Raw genomic sequence first — 18,061 nt, 5'->3', positions numbered from 1 at the left:
GTGGGAGCTTTCCAGCAAGACACAGTGTAACACAGTGTCCACTAGTGTGAGAGAGAACATATCAGTGTGTCTCACTCACACTAGTGGACACTGTGTTACACTGTGTTTTGCTGGAAAGCTCCCATTGTTGGCTATGTAGAATCCCTATCGGCACACATGTTGTTAAAATGTGTTTATAAAAGATCCACAGGATATAAAAATATGTTTTAACATTCTATGGATTTCTTAAAAACATGTGTGCTGTTAGGAATTATGCTTTGAAACACTCCTTGATTGGTTGATTGCGCCCCTCTCCTTTTTAGACGACTGCGCACCGGATGATACAGCTTATATATTTTTTCCACCATGCTCAAGTGAGTTAGATTAAACGTTGAACTCGGCGAGGACGAATTTTTCTGTTCTATTTTGTGTTACTTCGTAATCGTTATTCAATTAGGTAAGTGTAAATATATTGAATTATTATTTTCTGTCTCGATGACTCATTGTCAGCAAAAGTGCTATGAAAAAAGAACAGATAAACATATATATGTTTTTTCGTCTCATGGTTAATAGATTAATAATTCAAATTACGAATGATGATTATGGGCACCTTCATTTATGCAGCAGTCAGCGCAGCCGTGTGGACTATAGTTTAGAGTTTGTCTTTCTTCTACTACAGTCGGACCTCTTAGCCTACGACCCTCTTATGCTACGAAACCTCTTATCCTATGACAAAAAATCTTCTCATTCTACGACCGCGAAAGGGGAATTATACTCTCACTCTCAAATTTTTGTCGTAGGATCAGAGGTTTAAGGGGAAGATTCCGGACTGAAAATGTCGTAGGATAAGAGGTCCGACTGTAATATGGAGGAAGAAAGATATGGACTCTGAACTGTATATAGTACATACACGTAGCTGCGCTGACTGCTGCATAAGGCCGAGTCTACAATAGCTGTAGTAAGCCTTAAGTCGTAAAAAATGAACCAATTATATTCATTATTCTTCTCTAAAGTCAATTGTAATTGGTTAATTTCTTACAGCTTAAGGATTACTACACCTATTGTAGACCCGGCCTAAACAAAAGCATCCTATGTGATTGATGTTGTGTAATATTAAGATTGTTTTTTATTCCTGCACTTCTAAACTAGTGCAGTAAGTTTGAATGAGAAAAAGTATATTTGTCCTATTCTAACTTATTGCACTAATTCAGAAATACAGGAATAAAAAACAAACCTATTTTTTATCAAATAGATTCAAAATTCTCACGATTCTTCTGGATTTATAAATAATATTCGAAACAAGATTTTTTTTTAAATGAGTTTTATGTTACGAAGATATTATAATATAATTTTTCTTTTTTTTAAGGAGAATACAATGGATTGGAAACAAGAGAGAATATTTCTTTTCAAAAGAGATTTAATCGCTTTGTCGCCGGATATGTGAAGGCTCACATACAAAATTTGGTTCGCATCAAAATTAATGCGCAAGTATCCGGTAGCATACTATAGTATTATTGACATGATATTAAGCTTTAACGGGGTAGAAGAATGGTTTTCTATATCAAAGCACATTTTTTTCTCCACAAACGCAATGCAAGCTCTAGGTGTTCTTATCTCTTATTGTAGAAAGAAAAAATTGGCTTAAAGGAGAAATAGCGTCCCGTTGCATAATTTGCTCAAGATTGTATCCTTTTGACAAATGTGGAAAATGTATATTGTAGATAATAATAATAAAATTATACAATTTATTCAGAAACATGTTTTAACATTGTATGGATCTCTTATAAACATCTTTTAAACATGTGTGTTGTTAGGGATCAGTCTCTCTCATTTTACATTATATAGGAAATAAGAATAAATATAAACTGTATAATTTTATAATTAAAACATGTTTTAACATTCTATAGATCTCTTATAAACATCTTTTAAACTGTGCTTTTATAGAGATAATTATTGTTAAGAAAAATTTCGACAAGATTAAAAAAATATTTTTTTAATTAATAAGAAATTTTATAATAAATTTATGAATAATTATAATAAACTCAAGAGATATGTAATTTTTAAATTTAACAAACTTTAAGTGTCTCTTTTTATTTTCAATACACTCTTATTCCTTATATTTTCTTTGATTTCTTCCAAGATTTTTTTTGTATGCTCTGTATACTTTCTTTTTCCCTCAGTTTTTTCTATATCTTGTCTCTCTTCTTTATTTCTTTTATATAATATATATCTAGATATTTTTCACACACAGATTTATCATCCATCTTAAAAATTTATGCCTTTCTTTTTGGCTTCTTCCATTCAATTCACGCTCTTAAGCCCCTTGCACAATGCCAGGCAACAAGAAATAGGAACAAGGAATAAGAGAGAAATATCTTCTCTCTCTTTCTTTCCTACGTTATTCCCTGTTCCTATTTCTTGTTGCCTGGCATTGTGTAAGGGGCTTTAGTTTCGCTTTAATTTATGATCCTTGTTTCTTTTTTCCAAATCTTTAGGCCTTGTTTATACCAAGCACTTGATACGCGTACTAAGTACTATACTAGCCAATCATGGTCAGTCTTCTAAAGAATGAAATGGCTATGATTGGCCAGTAGTATTTAGTACGCGTATCAAAATATGTCGGTGTAAACAAGGCCTATATTTCTTTCATATACTATTACTATCCTTCTAATTTTTTTTCTCTTACTTTTTCTTTTACTTTGCCACTTACATTGATCGATACCTAGGGTAATCAGTAAGATTAACCAATCGGAGAGGCCTATTTTGAATTGGCCAATTGTCGACGTGGGTGTCAAACTCAACCTAACCTAACTTGCATAAAATATATAAACATAACTGTTGCTGTTGATACCGGTCAGGCCAGGCCAGGCATCAAATTATGTGCTTTTTATAATTTATTATGTAGAATTCAAAGCACTTTTTAACTAAAAAGTAAAAGTGATTCAACTTTTCAACTGTACTTTTTTACAGAATTTTATTTACAAACTTGTCAGGATGGTGGAAAGTGAGACGAAACAGACATGTTTAAAATTTATTAAAAGCCTCAAATGTAAGCATTAATAATATAAACACATTTTATATGTATTTTTCTTATTTTTGTTTACGTTTAGATATATTTTAATTATTTTTTAAAAGTTATATTTTTATATAAAATTTATAACTTATAATTAATAATATAATTTTTTTAATTTCTCTTTTTTTCAGCAAAAGGTACAACAATGCCAGAATTTAATACGTTTCTTAACATTTTACAAGAGGAAGCTACCACAAAAGGATTAGATGATGATGTTCTCAATAAACTTGTAAATGTTATTATAGATACAGATTTACGTTAGTATATTGTCAATTCATATATAAAATATATATATATTAACATATAATAGTATATTTTATAGAATATGAATAGTGTTATTTTATAAATACAAAAGGTTTGATTTAATTAAGTATTATATATAAATATTAAGTAAATGTTAAACTTTGATATTAGGTGCAGTTAAATCAGTATCATTAATAAGATGTTTAATTCCAAGACATAAATTGTCTGACGAAATAGCAAAGTCTGTAATTACTTGGTGTGTATCGTCGGAACAACTACCGCTCACTGTTTGTATTATTGTGATACAATGGGTCTTAGGTATGTATAGTTATAAAATTGTTACACAAAAGTTAAAAATGATTTCATTCTTATTCTAAAACTATTTACATTAAAAATGTAATAATATTATTTCATGTGTTATTTATTCTAACTATGCATATATTTATGTAAAAGTATATTTTAAAAAATGTTGATGTTTAGGTTTATGGGATTATGAATTAGTAGATAGAAAAGTAATTAATATATATTACGATGTCTTCTTTTATATGATGTTGAAGAGAGAAAAATTGGTATGCATTTTTTACATATATATAAATACATATATTTGTTTATAATTTAATGTCCTTATATTTGTTTAGCATAAATTTATTTTGTAAGTAATATAAATGTACATCTTAGGAACGTCATTTAGCACGTCTCATTTATGTATTAACGAGACCAGAAGATGTTTCTCGCAGGGATGTCTTAAGATTATTAGCTCTGCAAAAAAAATATTCTAAGCCTCCAAAACATATTGTTGCATTACTTTCGTAAGTATAGAGAGAAAATCTATACTCTTGATAAAATAAATGGGAAATAATGTGATACGTTTCAAAACATTTGTAGCTTATTTAAGTCATATAAGCCAGAATTGGTGCCTGAGAAGATACAATCAGTGAATATAGAAAGTGTGTGGAAACCTATACCCGAATTTATGCGATTAGCATTAGAAGATGCCAAAGATCGAATGGAGATCCAACATTCTCGTCAAAACGTTCAAATTCACTTTAACTGGAATGTGATGCAGGTATAAAAATATTTATGTATATATTGCAAATGTAATAAGTAATATTATCTTTGGTTTTTATGTTATAAATAAATAATATAAATAAAAATTATTATTATTACACATAGAATGTGAAAGTTCAAAAAAGGAAAAAGCCACTGTTGCCTTCTGTTGGTTATTTTCACATTGGTTCAAGTATTTTTAAAGATAAGGACGCAAAATCGATTTTTGATATAAATAGGTAAAAACAATATATATCCGAAATAACATAAATTTGTCGTTCATATTAATTTATATTAATGCATTTAGTATAAATATTAAATATTATGTATTTCAGCATAGATGAATTGGGAAAATATCATCAAAATGTTGAATTGCCATGCAATGCTATCTCACTCTTGGCTAATATGGCTGGTTATCATCTTCTTACATATGCAGACTTTCAATATCAAAGTAGATTTTCATACAATCTGTATAATCTACTCATAAGAGGTATGTGTGCATGCAATTTTAACTATAAAAATAAAAATATTTTTTATTTAATTATTTTACTGTCACATATACTGTTATAACAATATATTAAATATAAAATATACAAAAAAAGTTGCTATGTTAATTTTTAATGTTAATGATGACATGTTAATATTTTAGCTTTTATATGGGAAAATGGAAAATTTTCCAAGGAAGAAATGAATAAATTCCTTTCAATGACAATTGAATTTTCTCGATATATGCAAGAGGAAATACTTGTAGTTAAACTGTTCTTTGATGAATATTTATATTATAATACAGGAGAGCATCTGCCACAATTTCTTGATTTGTTGCAATGGATGACTTCTATATCAGTGGCTGGTAACTATAAAGTTGTTCTATTTAAATATTATTTTGCTAGAAATATTACAGCCTTATTAATTTTAGATTTACGAGAGAACATTCTGATACATGTTCAGAATATATTTTATGAATCAAGTTTATCTATGAAATGCAAAATAATTAAATGCCTGCAAAAATTAATTACAAACTTGGTAAGGGTTTTTAACATTTCTACAATTTGTAGAATATTTCCATTATATCTTTTATACACACACACGCACGCATACACAGACAATATTAGGATACAAACAAATACGTAAGAGTTATATATGGACATTGTGAAGAAATGTACTTTCAGAAATGTATTATACAATAGAAAACTGATTTTGCAGAATAAACTTGGATTAATAATTTAGGTAAATAGATAATCTTATTACAGTTTGTTAAACAAGGACTTGAAGAACAATGTCAGAATACATCGTACTTTTTACGACAAAGTCCATTAGAAGATTTAACAGAAATTGTATGTGCACTTGCAACAGTGTCAACAAATCTTATTATTTCTGGATTAAATATACACAATTTTAATGTTATATTTTTATCAGAAGCTTTGACATTTTATGAAAACGTACGTAAAAGTAAACTACAAGTAATTTACTCCTAATATTTAATTGATAAATGTCTTATTAATTATTTCTTTTATTTCTTCAAAGATCTGTGCACTGGAAAGTCGTAGCCATGTAGCAACGTGGACATTATCACCACCAGCAGTTATCTATGGAGCATTTATTACAAAAAGTTGTGCTCTCTTATCAAGAGTTTGCAAACTATTATTAAGGTAATTCCTTTTATTTTCAAGTTAATCGTGTTCTTTATTACTGATACTTGACTTATATTACATATTGTATACAGATATCGCGAAATGAGAACACATTTATACCAAATCATGCCATCAGATATGTATCAGCAAAGGATTCACATTATATCTACCTATGCAAATGATATTCATAGAGCGTTATTGTATGACAAGGTATGTATGAAAACTTTACTTGTGTATCTAGATAGATAAACAAGTGATATTTTTTGAACAGCCTTTCAGCGCCAGAAAGAATGGTATTCTTCTGAGTAATCTTTCGAACAAAGTGGTTAAAGATCTGGGAGATTGTGATTTAGATATCTTACTGAATATTCTTAATCATTATGCTGTGTTACCCTACAGATATACAATAAGTAATACAGGCCTAAAAATAAGTACAAAAGAGGTATGTCTTTAATATTTGGCTATTAAATTTCAACTCGCGCGTATGTATCGTAAATTATAAAAGTTTAAAACTCTGTATTTTCGATACATTAAACGACTGCATTTTTTCTAGGATGCTATAACTATGGCTTTATATTATTATCCTGCAGTAAATGAATTTCTTGCTGCATTTCACGAGTGATAATAAAGATAAAAGATCAAATCGTCAATTGATGATGGATTCCTAATGAGAAGGTGATTGTAACTATTTGATGTAAATGATGAAAAGAAAGAAGATATTATTTGTACAACTGAATTTCTTGCTATAATAATATAATTATGAATTATATACATTATATTGTCAAAAAGAGATAATTAATGTGCATTGTTATTTGAGTCTCAATCATATATAAATAAAAATTTATAATACTTGAATAGAAGAATTTATTTGAAATAGCTACTGACAGTACTTGCAAAAAAATATGTCAAAGTATAAATAATTCAAATAAGAAGAGGAATATTATAAATTAGATTACTTTTTTTATAAATTACTTTATTTAACATCCCTAATAATACATGATTTTAAAAGCTTTAATTTATTTCTTACCAAAAATTTTGAAAAAAATTTAATCTAGTTTTAATTAATTCTGTATACATGATAGATATAATATTTATAATCTATATGTAATTATGCCAATATTTCTCACATCTAATAAGGCCGGTATGTACTTTTCATCATTTATGACAATCTGTAATTTTTATTTTCTGTACATATTATGGGAAAAGATATTATAAATAGCAATTATTTGATTCCATTATTATCTTTTGTGCTATGCAAACGATAATGATAGAAAGTAAGATAATTGATCTTTATAATTATCAATTACTATTGACAATATAATCCTCTATAGAGAACCTTTATTTATAATATTTTATATATATATATAGATTATAAATTTAAAAAAATTAAAATGTTTAAAGAAGCAAAAGCAATCATTTTTTATAAATATTATCAGTTTCTTTTTATGATATAACTCTTGTGAAATCTTTTTTAAAATAGATATTTTCAAGATACTTCTCACATACTTATTTTCTTGAGCATAAATTGATCAAGTAGTGTAGATAAAACTATACACACGGCGATATGTGCTATATTTTATTAGATATTGATATAAAAATTAAATGTAATAAAACAAAACACATTTCTATTAGACACATTTCTTGAAAATTAAATATATGATAAAATTTATTTTGTCATTACACTTCTCGACAATACGTTTTATCGTTCAACGTTTTTATTCGTTTATTCGTTTAAGCTTTAATTCCGATGATTAATAATGTATTTTGTGTCTAATAATGCAAACAAAATGTGCTAGTTTGTGTCACATACTCATTAGTGGATCAAGTCTTACATTTTCGGATTGAATACACTATGGGCAGTGACTTTAGCTTAAATCGTAAAAAATTTGTTCAGTGTAAAAACAATATGTACAATATGAAGTTTATGACAAAACTCTGCTTCAATTAATTTTAACAAATATGTAGATGTTATGGCACGAAGAGATTATTCATGATTTAATAAGTTTGCAAAATATCGGCCATACTATATTGTATTCTGTTGTACTTAATATATGATAAGAAGGGTACACTTATATATAATATAGTCTTGTATTAAACTTTTCACATTATTAATAAATTAAATAAATCATTGATAATTTTTTTTTCTATGTAGTTTTATGAATCAATATATGGCTTTCCTTTAGCTAATAGTATATAATAATATATTATAAATAAAAGACTGAATTTTTGTACAAATATGTTTGTCTATAATAATGCGAAATATGTGAGAAAGATAATACACTTTATACTATAATCTCAATTTGTGTAATATTTTGCACAATGTTCAATATACATGTTTATAAAAACTGAATTCTAGAAATACAATATATTCGGGTTTGCAAAATTGTGTGTAAAAATATTTCTTTTCGCAATATAGATGTTTCACAAATAAGCAAAATTAAACATATTGTCATATCAAAAGATTTCAGGTTTGCAGAAAAATAATAATTTATAAAAATGACATGTGATTCAAATGCACTTATTTCGTCATAAGGATACTATAAGTGATAAATAAATACTAACAAAATGTCAATGCGTATATGTAGATGATTAATAGAAAAAAAAACTAACTAAAAGAATCTAATATATCCTATTGTATTAATCCTATGTCTTTGTTGCAGATTCCAGAATATACAATTTCATATGTTTGAAACTCACATTATGTGTCATAGTGTTATATGATATATATATATATATATATATATATATATATATATATATATATATATATATATATATATATCATATAACACTTACATATAACACTGTAGAAATTATGTAGAAGTTAGGTCAGTGTTATATATATCATATAACACTGACCTAACTTCTGCATAATTTCTACAAAGGCTTTCTTATACATTCTTATACAGCTTTCTTGTACAGTTCTAAGTTAATGTCACCTCTTAGCTTCTTTTTTTTTAGGATTAAATTTACGTAAATAAAATAAACATCATAATATACGCATATGAATTTATGAATACTGCAAGCCAGAAAAAGAATCGTTTTTCTTCTTATTTTCCTTATTCGATATTTTTAAAACAAAATTTAACATTAACGTTTACATCCACAAAATACAGCCCGTATTCGCCCAAAAAATATATTGGTATTTTTTTGCTTATTTCGTATAAAACATAGCGATATTATTTATGATATGTATTCTAAAAATACAAAAATACATGAAAATTTATTACAATATATATATTGAAACAGAAATACTTAATTCGTACTTGTAGGAAATATTTTTTCTCAATTATTTAAAAACGGATGCATGTTTAAGATTTAACTTTTTTATATGATACTTTTACTATAATTACTATAAATACTCTTAATATAATTTTGTGTAGGAGAAAGGAGAGATTTACTACAATTTATAAAGTATTTTAATAAATGTGGATGATGCATATTTACATTGCATGATGTATATAGTTATCATATGTGATAAATAACTTCTCTATCAGCATCTATATAATATACTATACGTAGATATTATATAGATGTAGATATTATATATGTAGATATTATATAGATGTGTTCTCTACCAATTTCTCTGCGTAAAAAATTTCGCTGATATAAACATAAAAAATATTTATGTATATTTAAAACATACTAATAAGTATTAAATTATGTAGGAATATATATATATATAATAAAGCTTCTCTTGGATAACAAAATTTGAGCGAAAACGAGCTGTTGGTAGCATAGAATTATATTAATATTTCCTGGTAATAATATCGTTGTTTTAAAATTAGAATGCAAACTTGTTTATTTTTCAGGAACTGTGTCATAAATCTTGCCAATGACTACTCTGCAAGAGAATAAAAAAAATGAAAAAATATGTGAATTAGAGTGATTGTGATTATTTTATCAAATTGACTATTTTACTTTTTGGCATCAGATTCACTTGTTCAAGAGACAGATAATTCTCTTGATGGTCTTGTAAAACTTTGGCAAAAATCGATATTATAACCAGAAAATAATGTATTTTCCAAGCATACACAATATTTTATGGAGTAGACTGTAATATTTGAATCACGACGTAAAATAAAATGACTTTTTGATCAAGAGAATAAATCCTATAAAATATATGAATCACGAAAGTAAGAATGGATACATATTCGATTATAAGCACTAGGAAAACTAATTGTTACGAATAAAGGCATCAACCATGTAGATTTTATCTTAATCACTTTGTTTTAAATTTTGAATATCTATCTTTGGCACAATATTTTAATTAATTAAACAAAACTAGTAATAATTATACATGAGAAATAAAATAAAAACACAAATGTGTACAGGCTACAATTCACACATACATGTGTACACATGTACTTTTTTTCTTGAAACCTGTACCAATCACATTTGTTCAAAGAAGCATATATGAGTTTTGTCTAATGATATAAATAAACTTCAAAAATTTAATCAATTTTATAATTAAAAATTGTTTTCTAGACACATCTCTATACATATATGTATAGATGTTGAAGATATATCTCTACATACGACTTATATAAGTGTACAAATACAAATATAAATACATATTCATATTTACATTTGTGTAATATGCTATATTTGTATTACATATATATTTATATCTGTATTTATAACTTTATATTGCTAACAAAAGTAAATATTCAGGGCATCGTCTTTAGGATCTTGATAGTTTGATGTGTATACTTGATAATTACGTTTCTCTGTATACCTGTACACATAAGTATATATACGCATATCTTTTGTCCCTGACATTCACACACTTGCAGTTCTTGCACTATGAAAACGAATTTACGTTTCACTTCACTTTTAGCAATAACACTTTTGTACATAGAGCAGTGTATATGCATTTATTATCAAAAGAACGAGATATAGATAACAGTTAACAGTACGGTGATAAAATAAAACAGATCAGTCCCAACTTCCATCACTATCTTCGTCGGGCGCATCTTCTGCATCGGAGATCATACTTTCGTATGAAAAATCCGGTTCGTCTTCTAGGAACTCGTCCAATTTTTTTTTATTCGCGCCTAACTTGCGTTTTTTTGTTGATAACGCAAGTTCGTCCTCCGGTGATCGTTCCTTGCGAAACTCGTAGACTAGTGGATAAATATGTTCAATTGCCGCTTGAACTGCAGCAACATTAGGTGCTGTAACATATAATATATATCTGATTATTATATAGTAGATTTGATTTTGTTGATTGCAATTAAGTATAGCACTCAAAACAATCGTTATAAATGAATAAATGTATTTTATGTACGATTTATATAAACCGTATAAATAAATGTTATGTACGATTTATATAAACTTGTATAAATAAAATGTTTAGCTTTTTATAATATATTCGCGACGCTATGTTTCTTTTAATTTAATTAAAGCTCTTAATCCATTTTTGTGCAATTCCAACATTAAAAACAAGAAATTAAACAGAAATATTTATTGATTTTAATATATGTTGCAAGAAAAATTTCGTAAAAAACTTCTATAGTTCTTTCTATAGTTTTAATATTATTTTATGCTGCAATAAGACGTCTGTCGACCTAGCCCCCCCACCTTGTAAAAATAAAAAAACAAATACTGCAAATTTACGAGCTATTTATGAGCTTTCATATCCCGCAAATTAAAAATTTTGAGCTCGTCACACTAGGCAGGAATTTAATAATTTTGGTGGGGGGGCTGAATCGACGTCGACTCAGCCCCCCCGCCCCTTAAAAATAAAAATATTCAATCGTTCTTTGCGGCAGAATTAGGAGCTATTTATGAGCTTTTAAAATAATATAATTTCGATTTTTGAGCTCACCGTTTTAACCCCAAAACAACCCTTTCATTATTTAACTCAAGAGAGAACTATGCTTAAAATGAAAAAATTTAACACTTTTGCGGGTAAATATTGTTTATTGATTTATGAGCTCTCAAAATACGTGTATTTTGATTATTGAGCCGCAACCCCTTTATAGAAAAACCACCCCTCGTCTCCCCGGCACAAGAGAGGACTATACTTAAAATGAAAAAATTTAACACTTTTGCGGATAAATATTGTTTATTGATTTATGAGCTCTCAAAATACTAGCTCGCAAAATAATAATTTTTTTTCATTTTAAATTTACAGTTCTCTCTTATGTGAAGGAGATGCGTGGTGATTATTTTTGTAAAAAGGTTGTAACTTAATAATCAAAATCGCTCGTATTTTTGGAGCTGATAAATCGATAAACAATATTTAATCGTAAAATAAATTCTTTTATTTTAAGTATAGTTTCTTTTGTGCTGGAAAGATTTGGGAGTAGTTTCATTGTAAAGGAGTCGTAGCTCAATAATCAAAATACACGTATTTTGAGAGCTCATAAATCAATAAACAATATTTATCCGCAAAAGTGTTAAATTTTTTCATTTTAAGTATAGTTTTCTCTTGTGCCGGGGAGACGAAGGGTGGTTTTTCTATAAAGGGGTTGCGGCTCAATAATCAAAATACACGTATTTTGAGAGCTCATAAATCAATAAACAATATTTACCCGCAAAAGTGTTAAATTTTTTCATTTTAAGCATAGTTCTCTCTTGAGTTTTAATAATGAAAGGATTGTTTTGGGGTTAAAACGGTGAGCTCAAAAATCGAAATTATATTATTTTAAAAACTCATAAATAGCTCCTAATTCTGCCGCAAAGAACGATTGAATATTTTTATTTTTAAGGGGCGGGGGGGCTGAGTCGACGTCGACTCAGCCCCCCCACCAAAATTATTAAATTCCTGCCTAGTGTGACGAGCTCAAAATTTTTAATTTGCGGGATATGAAAGCTCATAAATAGCTCGTAAATTTGCAGTATTTGTTTTTTTATTTTTACAAGGTGGGGGGGCTAGGTCGACAGACGTTGCAATAAGGGGTGAATTAGAAAAATCACAATGGATTACTTATTATTACTAATTAAAACCACAAATCTACTTTTCTCTATAACATATTCTCTATAATAAAATATTTCTAATTAATACAAACCTGTTACAGTGACACTTCCTGTAGAAAATATCTTCAGAGTGGCTTTTGGTTCCTTTAGCTTATATGTAACACCAGGATGTAATTCTGGCTCGTAACTATATTGCATATAAAAATATTTATATGATTATTGTATATTTGCAATTTTATATATATATATATATATATATATATATATATATACACACACATATATACATATATACACACATACAATTGCTAATATTAATGCATTAATAATAAATTAAAGGCGCGTTAGATTTTATATTTAATTTTAGAATATATTTATAATGTATATTAATAAATTGAATAATTTTTTTAAACAAGACAATTTTCTCTTATAATCATAAGATAATTATTAGTTAATAATATTTTTGTTGTATACTTACTCTGCATTCTCTTTGTGATACACAGAAAACGATGTTATCTTGATTGCAAATGGCATACAACAAGTACCTAATACGTTCACCACCCTATAGTTATTAAATCTTACTTTAAATCCAAGTTTTTGAAGGGAACGAGCGAATCTGCGTGCTGCAATTTTCGCTTGAACTTCACTGGTTGCCCCAGTGCAAGTTACTTTGCCAGATGACCAGATAGATGCTGTAGTGTATGGTCTCCTTAATTTCATTGTTATCATCTGAAAATATTGCATACAAAAAAATTCATATATTATATATGTATTTATTATATTTTATTTATTATTATTATATATTTAATATTATATTTTCTAATTGTATTAGTTTGTATCTATAAATACATATTAATATACATATAAGTAAGCAAGAAATAACAAACAGATAAAGGGCATACAGAAAAAATAAATATATATAATCATCTTAAGAAATATAATGTACATAATTATTTAAAAATTTAAAATATTGCAGAAAACAGTAACTTTAAAATTAGCAACTTTATAAATTTTTTAAATTATATTCCATGATTAACCATACTTTAAATTTTTGTATTTAAAGAACCAGTAGGATAAGTAATAAAAGTTTTTGTTTTTTAATTATTCACAAGTTTTCTATTATGATATTTTGGAAAATAAATATAAATTATTTAGTAATATTAATTAATATATATATATATATATATAAAAGAACATTTTATTGTAAGTGTTGTCAAATATCTCAGAAAATGTCTAAAAAAGAAAATTTTTTAAAAAGTTGTGAAAAAGAGTTCCCAACAAAAAAAAGAAACAAAATATAAAAAGTAATTATAGTAATTTTCAAAGAATGACAAAATCATTATATGAAAACAATGATATTTAAAAGTTTAATGAAATCTATAATGGTGTGTTTGAGAAGATGCTATTAGAATTAAAAGTTCTACCTTTATTACTTATGGAAAGTTGTACAAGAATAGAGCATGCTAATAGTGTCTCCCCAAATACACTCTAAAGGAGGTATATTTAGTTGTATAATAATTGTATAATATTATAGAATGTTTCAATGAAAACTCTACAACTTTTACTTTAAAAACCATCTTTTATCAGCTTTGAAGTTCTAAGATATTAATTTATAATGCAGTAATAGCTATCGTATTGTGATATAAATATAACAGATAACATACCCCATTTTCTCTTCTGTATTCAACATTGGAACCATTAAGTGCTATTTCTCGTAAATTTAGATGACATCTTACACTAAAACTACAAACTACATTATTAATAACGATATCGAGCTCAGGAGGTTCCTCATGAGTTTCGGCATGATCCATATACGATTGAAGTTGTCCATCAAACAATCTATTGTCCTTTTCTTCTGCATTGTCTAAATTATTAACATTCTCTACATGATTTAACGATTTATTGGTTAATGGTTTCATGCCATTTTCTTGAATAGCAGTTGCCATAATATACCTGCAACATATAATGAGATAAATCTTTAAGATATAACCTTTGTATTATTATATTTACATATTTAAATTTTATTAAATTTGATATTGAAGGTACTACATATGCATTTGCATGTAACACATCTGTAATTATATATCAGTTAATTCAAATATTTATATGTTATTAATACATAAACAAGATTTGATAACTCTAGCAAAACTAAATCATTTGCTATGCAAACTTCAAAATATTAATTGAATTTATATTTAAAAAATATTTTTTAATACAGTCGGACCTCTTATCCTACGACCCTCTTATGCTACGAAACCTCTTATCCTAAAACACGACAAAAAATCCTCTCATGCTACGACCGCGAAAGGGGAATTATACCCCCACTCTCAAATTTTTGTCGTAGGATCAGAGGTTTAAGGGGAAGATTCCGGACCGAAAATTTCGTAGAATAAGAGGTCCGATTGTATTTGAGAAAAAATATTTCTTTCTATTATTACAACAGTCTATATAATCTCAAGTTAAAAATAAATAATGTAAAATGTAACTAATGTATGTAATTAATATTTAGTCTTACGTCTTATTTTTGAAAAAAAGACCTACTAATTTACATTTGATATTAAATATTAACATGTTTTCTAAAAAATTTTGTTAAGAGGTTTCGTATCTTAATTTTGCAATTTTAAATCTTAAGCTAAATCTTAAAGGTTACATATGAGTCATATTGATTCTACTGATATTTTAAGAATAGCATATCCCAAAGACACTAATTAATAAGAAAAATGTTTAAATTTTTTTTTATCAACTTTATAAACTTTTGTTGTACGTGATTATTTTCTACAAATATATATCAAAAAGTATATATAAATTTTTGTCGATTTTTTAAGCATTTTGAAACAACTAAAACTATGACAAGTTTGTTAAAATTGTAACCCATATAATCGTGATCAGCAACAAAGCAAAAAAATATTTGATATTCAACAAAATTGTACAAATAATAAAGTTGATTTATGTCTCTAAAATTTTATATCTCACACATAAACAGTTCTCTATGTTCAATCTCATGAAATTCAATTTAAAAGCTATTCATGCTTCAATATTTTTTCGTAAAAAATATCATTACAAATTTAAACAAGAATTTAAATAAAAAAAAAGTTTTACTGATTGCATACATATAATTATATACAAAAAATACAACTGTATTCTCAACAACACTTAATAACTTTTAATAGTCATTGCAACATAGATTTCTATTTTGTATGTGGAAAATATAATTTAAATTATATTTTCCATAAAATTAGCAATAATTTGGCCAAGAAAAGAACAGGCAAAGAATGGATTAATTTTGTTTCTTTTTTGGTTTGAGAGTGAAACTTTTTTTTTAATCAATGTTAAATTATACTTCTTGTCTTTACGATAAATTTATATCTACATAATCTTTAATATTTTGAATTCTTTTTCCTTAATCGATTCTAGATAAAATCTGCTCTACTCGTTCCCATTTTATTCAGCTCATTAGAATGTTGCTGTATTCGCACGTGGGTCGATCTACACACAATCTCGTAACAGACAAGAACGAGATACGAATACGACAGTCATTAACGAAATAGCGAATGATGAGCTCATAACGATCTGATTCATATAAAGTTTGTGACTCGTGCTTACAAAAACGTTGCACAGATTATAAATTAAAATTCAATTTCAATAACCGCTAAGACTACCGTGCAACAGAAATAACATCCGTTCACGACGCCTTTGTACGTCGAGACTCGACTCGCGAATATGGAATACGACGATACGAATATAACTATTGCAAGCCAATGAAATTACCACATGTGATTTAAATATCATTTGAATTAGTAGCTTACGGAGGAAGGTAAAATATTAGAGGGTAGTGAAATATTCGACGACTCTTACGCGAGAGGAAGGATGATCGTTGGGAGAAAAATCGAGACGCTGGACGGACGCTCGATATCGTATTCGCACGTGGGGGGCGGCTACTGGCGAAAAGGGGCGCGATTTTAAACCTCCCGGGGACGCGACGTAACCTCGTCGACGATCAGTCGGCGTTGTGTTTTCAAAGGCAGCGCGATTATTGACAGCGGTGCTGGAGAGGAACGACACTGCCACAAGAATGTGTGCGCTCCCGAGAATGTTCTATGAAAGACGAGGGGGTAGACGGTGTACGTTCCGTAAACCCCGTATTCCGGGGGATGGCATTAAAGAACGGTACTTACGCTACGCCAAGCGGTCGCGCGCCACTCGTCCCGGATCAGAGATACCGTCTCTGTTGACAAGTTGACACAGCAGCAGAACGCAAAGCTATCTCAACGATCACTGCCATTGTTATCAGCCATATTCGCTAGACTGGCGACTACTGGCGAACCGAGCGAGCGACTCGACGACCGTGGAATGTGGAATCGCTCGCTGACACATAGATGGCCAACCTCGATGTTTTATAGGAATTTGCCCGATGCAGAGATCTCATTGGCTGTCGTCGAAGAAAATGTATCTCGTGAAAGCCAATCGGCGCGCTCGACAACCTCGTCGCGCCAACCTCATTCGTGCATTCTTGTGACGAGACAGGATTGTCAGCCGCATCCCGATTGGCTGTTTCAATTCCTTCTATAGGATATTTTTCTCTTTAAATTTTCTTCAATGATAAAACTTTAGAAATTTTTTTTAACCCATCAATCAACACAATCGACATGTCTGATAAATTATTTTTTACGGGGTTAGAATTAAAAAGAGTTCGTTATTTTCTTACAAGTTAAAAGTCATTAGAAATAAAAGTGTGTCGTGACTTCCTTGTTTACAGTGTATACAGTAGGATTTATTATTATATATTTGAATTGTCGGGATGCTCTATTCTTGCGCATGCACAAAAAAAAGGCATAACAGGTTTGTCAAATATATTATATTTCGTACTTACAAAAAATAAATCTATATTGCGATGACAGTTGTTCAAAATTATCTATATATAGTATTTTAAAAATCGTCAGACTAGAGCATGGTTCTACTATGTATAACTATATAATAATATCTAAAGAAAATTGACAAAATATATTTAATATATATATATTAAAATATTGATATTATTTGATTTAGAAATTTTTTTCTAAATCACATAATATTAATATTTTAATATATACATATATTAAATATATTTTTACCAAGTATACAAGTTTTTAAATCCTTTTTCAACGCTTTTCGATAAATTGATTAA

The 18,061-nt window shown here is 27.9% G+C and overlaps 2 protein-coding genes across 4 annotated transcripts; one reads left to right on the top strand and one right to left on the bottom strand.

Annotated features, from left to right (window-relative positions):
* Positions 1 to 305: 305 nt before the first annotated feature.
* LOC140675834 (centromere protein I) lies at positions 306 to 6,803 on the top strand. 3 transcript variants are annotated; one of them, XM_072910450.1, is made up of 19 exons: positions 306 to 436; positions 1,346 to 1,463; positions 1,606 to 1,663; positions 2,706 to 2,763; positions 2,950 to 3,028; positions 3,184 to 3,309; positions 3,467 to 3,613; positions 3,776 to 3,864; positions 3,974 to 4,104; positions 4,181 to 4,361; positions 4,469 to 4,581; positions 4,678 to 4,832; positions 4,992 to 5,192; positions 5,259 to 5,365; positions 5,593 to 5,781; positions 5,867 to 5,991; positions 6,066 to 6,183; positions 6,245 to 6,415; positions 6,527 to 6,803. In XM_072910450.1, the coding sequence occupies exons 2-19, from the start codon at positions 1,460 to 1,462 to the stop codon at positions 6,593 to 6,595; spliced, it is 2,121 nt and encodes a 706-aa protein (XP_072766551.1). In that variant the 5' UTR covers positions 306 to 436; positions 1,346 to 1,459; the 3' UTR covers positions 6,596 to 6,803. The 3 variants fall into 3 exon arrangements, with proteins under 3 accessions (XP_072766551.1, XP_072766560.1, XP_072766570.1); XM_072910459.1 differs by lacking the exons at positions 1,606 to 1,663; positions 2,706 to 2,763 and having other exon boundaries at positions 6,527 to 6,798; XM_072910469.1 differs by lacking the exons at positions 306 to 436; positions 1,346 to 1,463; positions 1,606 to 1,663; positions 2,706 to 2,763 and adding an exon at positions 2,808 to 2,859 and having other exon boundaries at positions 6,527 to 6,798.
* Positions 6,804 to 8,831: 2,028 nt separating this feature from the next.
* On the bottom strand, positions 8,832 to 17,209 carry Trf2 (TATA box binding protein-related factor 2). The gene is made up of 5 exons (XM_072911799.1): positions 17,073 to 17,209; positions 14,562 to 14,850; positions 13,376 to 13,626; positions 12,990 to 13,084; positions 8,832 to 11,150 (listed from the first exon to the last, which is right to left on the bottom strand). Exons 2-5 carry the CDS (start codon positions 14,841 to 14,843, stop codon positions 10,912 to 10,914), a joined length of 867 nt encoding a protein of 288 aa, XP_072767900.1. The 5' UTR covers positions 14,844 to 14,850; positions 17,073 to 17,209; the 3' UTR covers positions 8,832 to 10,911.
* Positions 17,210 to 18,061: the final 852 nt, after the last annotated feature.

This window comes from Anoplolepis gracilipes, chromosome 2, assembly GCF_047496725.1.
Source record: "Anoplolepis gracilipes chromosome 2, ASM4749672v1, whole genome shotgun sequence".
Taxonomy (NCBI): Eukaryota; Metazoa; Arthropoda; class Insecta; order Hymenoptera; family Formicidae; genus Anoplolepis; species Anoplolepis gracilipes.
Note: the sequence above shows the minus strand (reverse complement) of the source record. Positions and strands in the feature narration are given on the sequence as shown.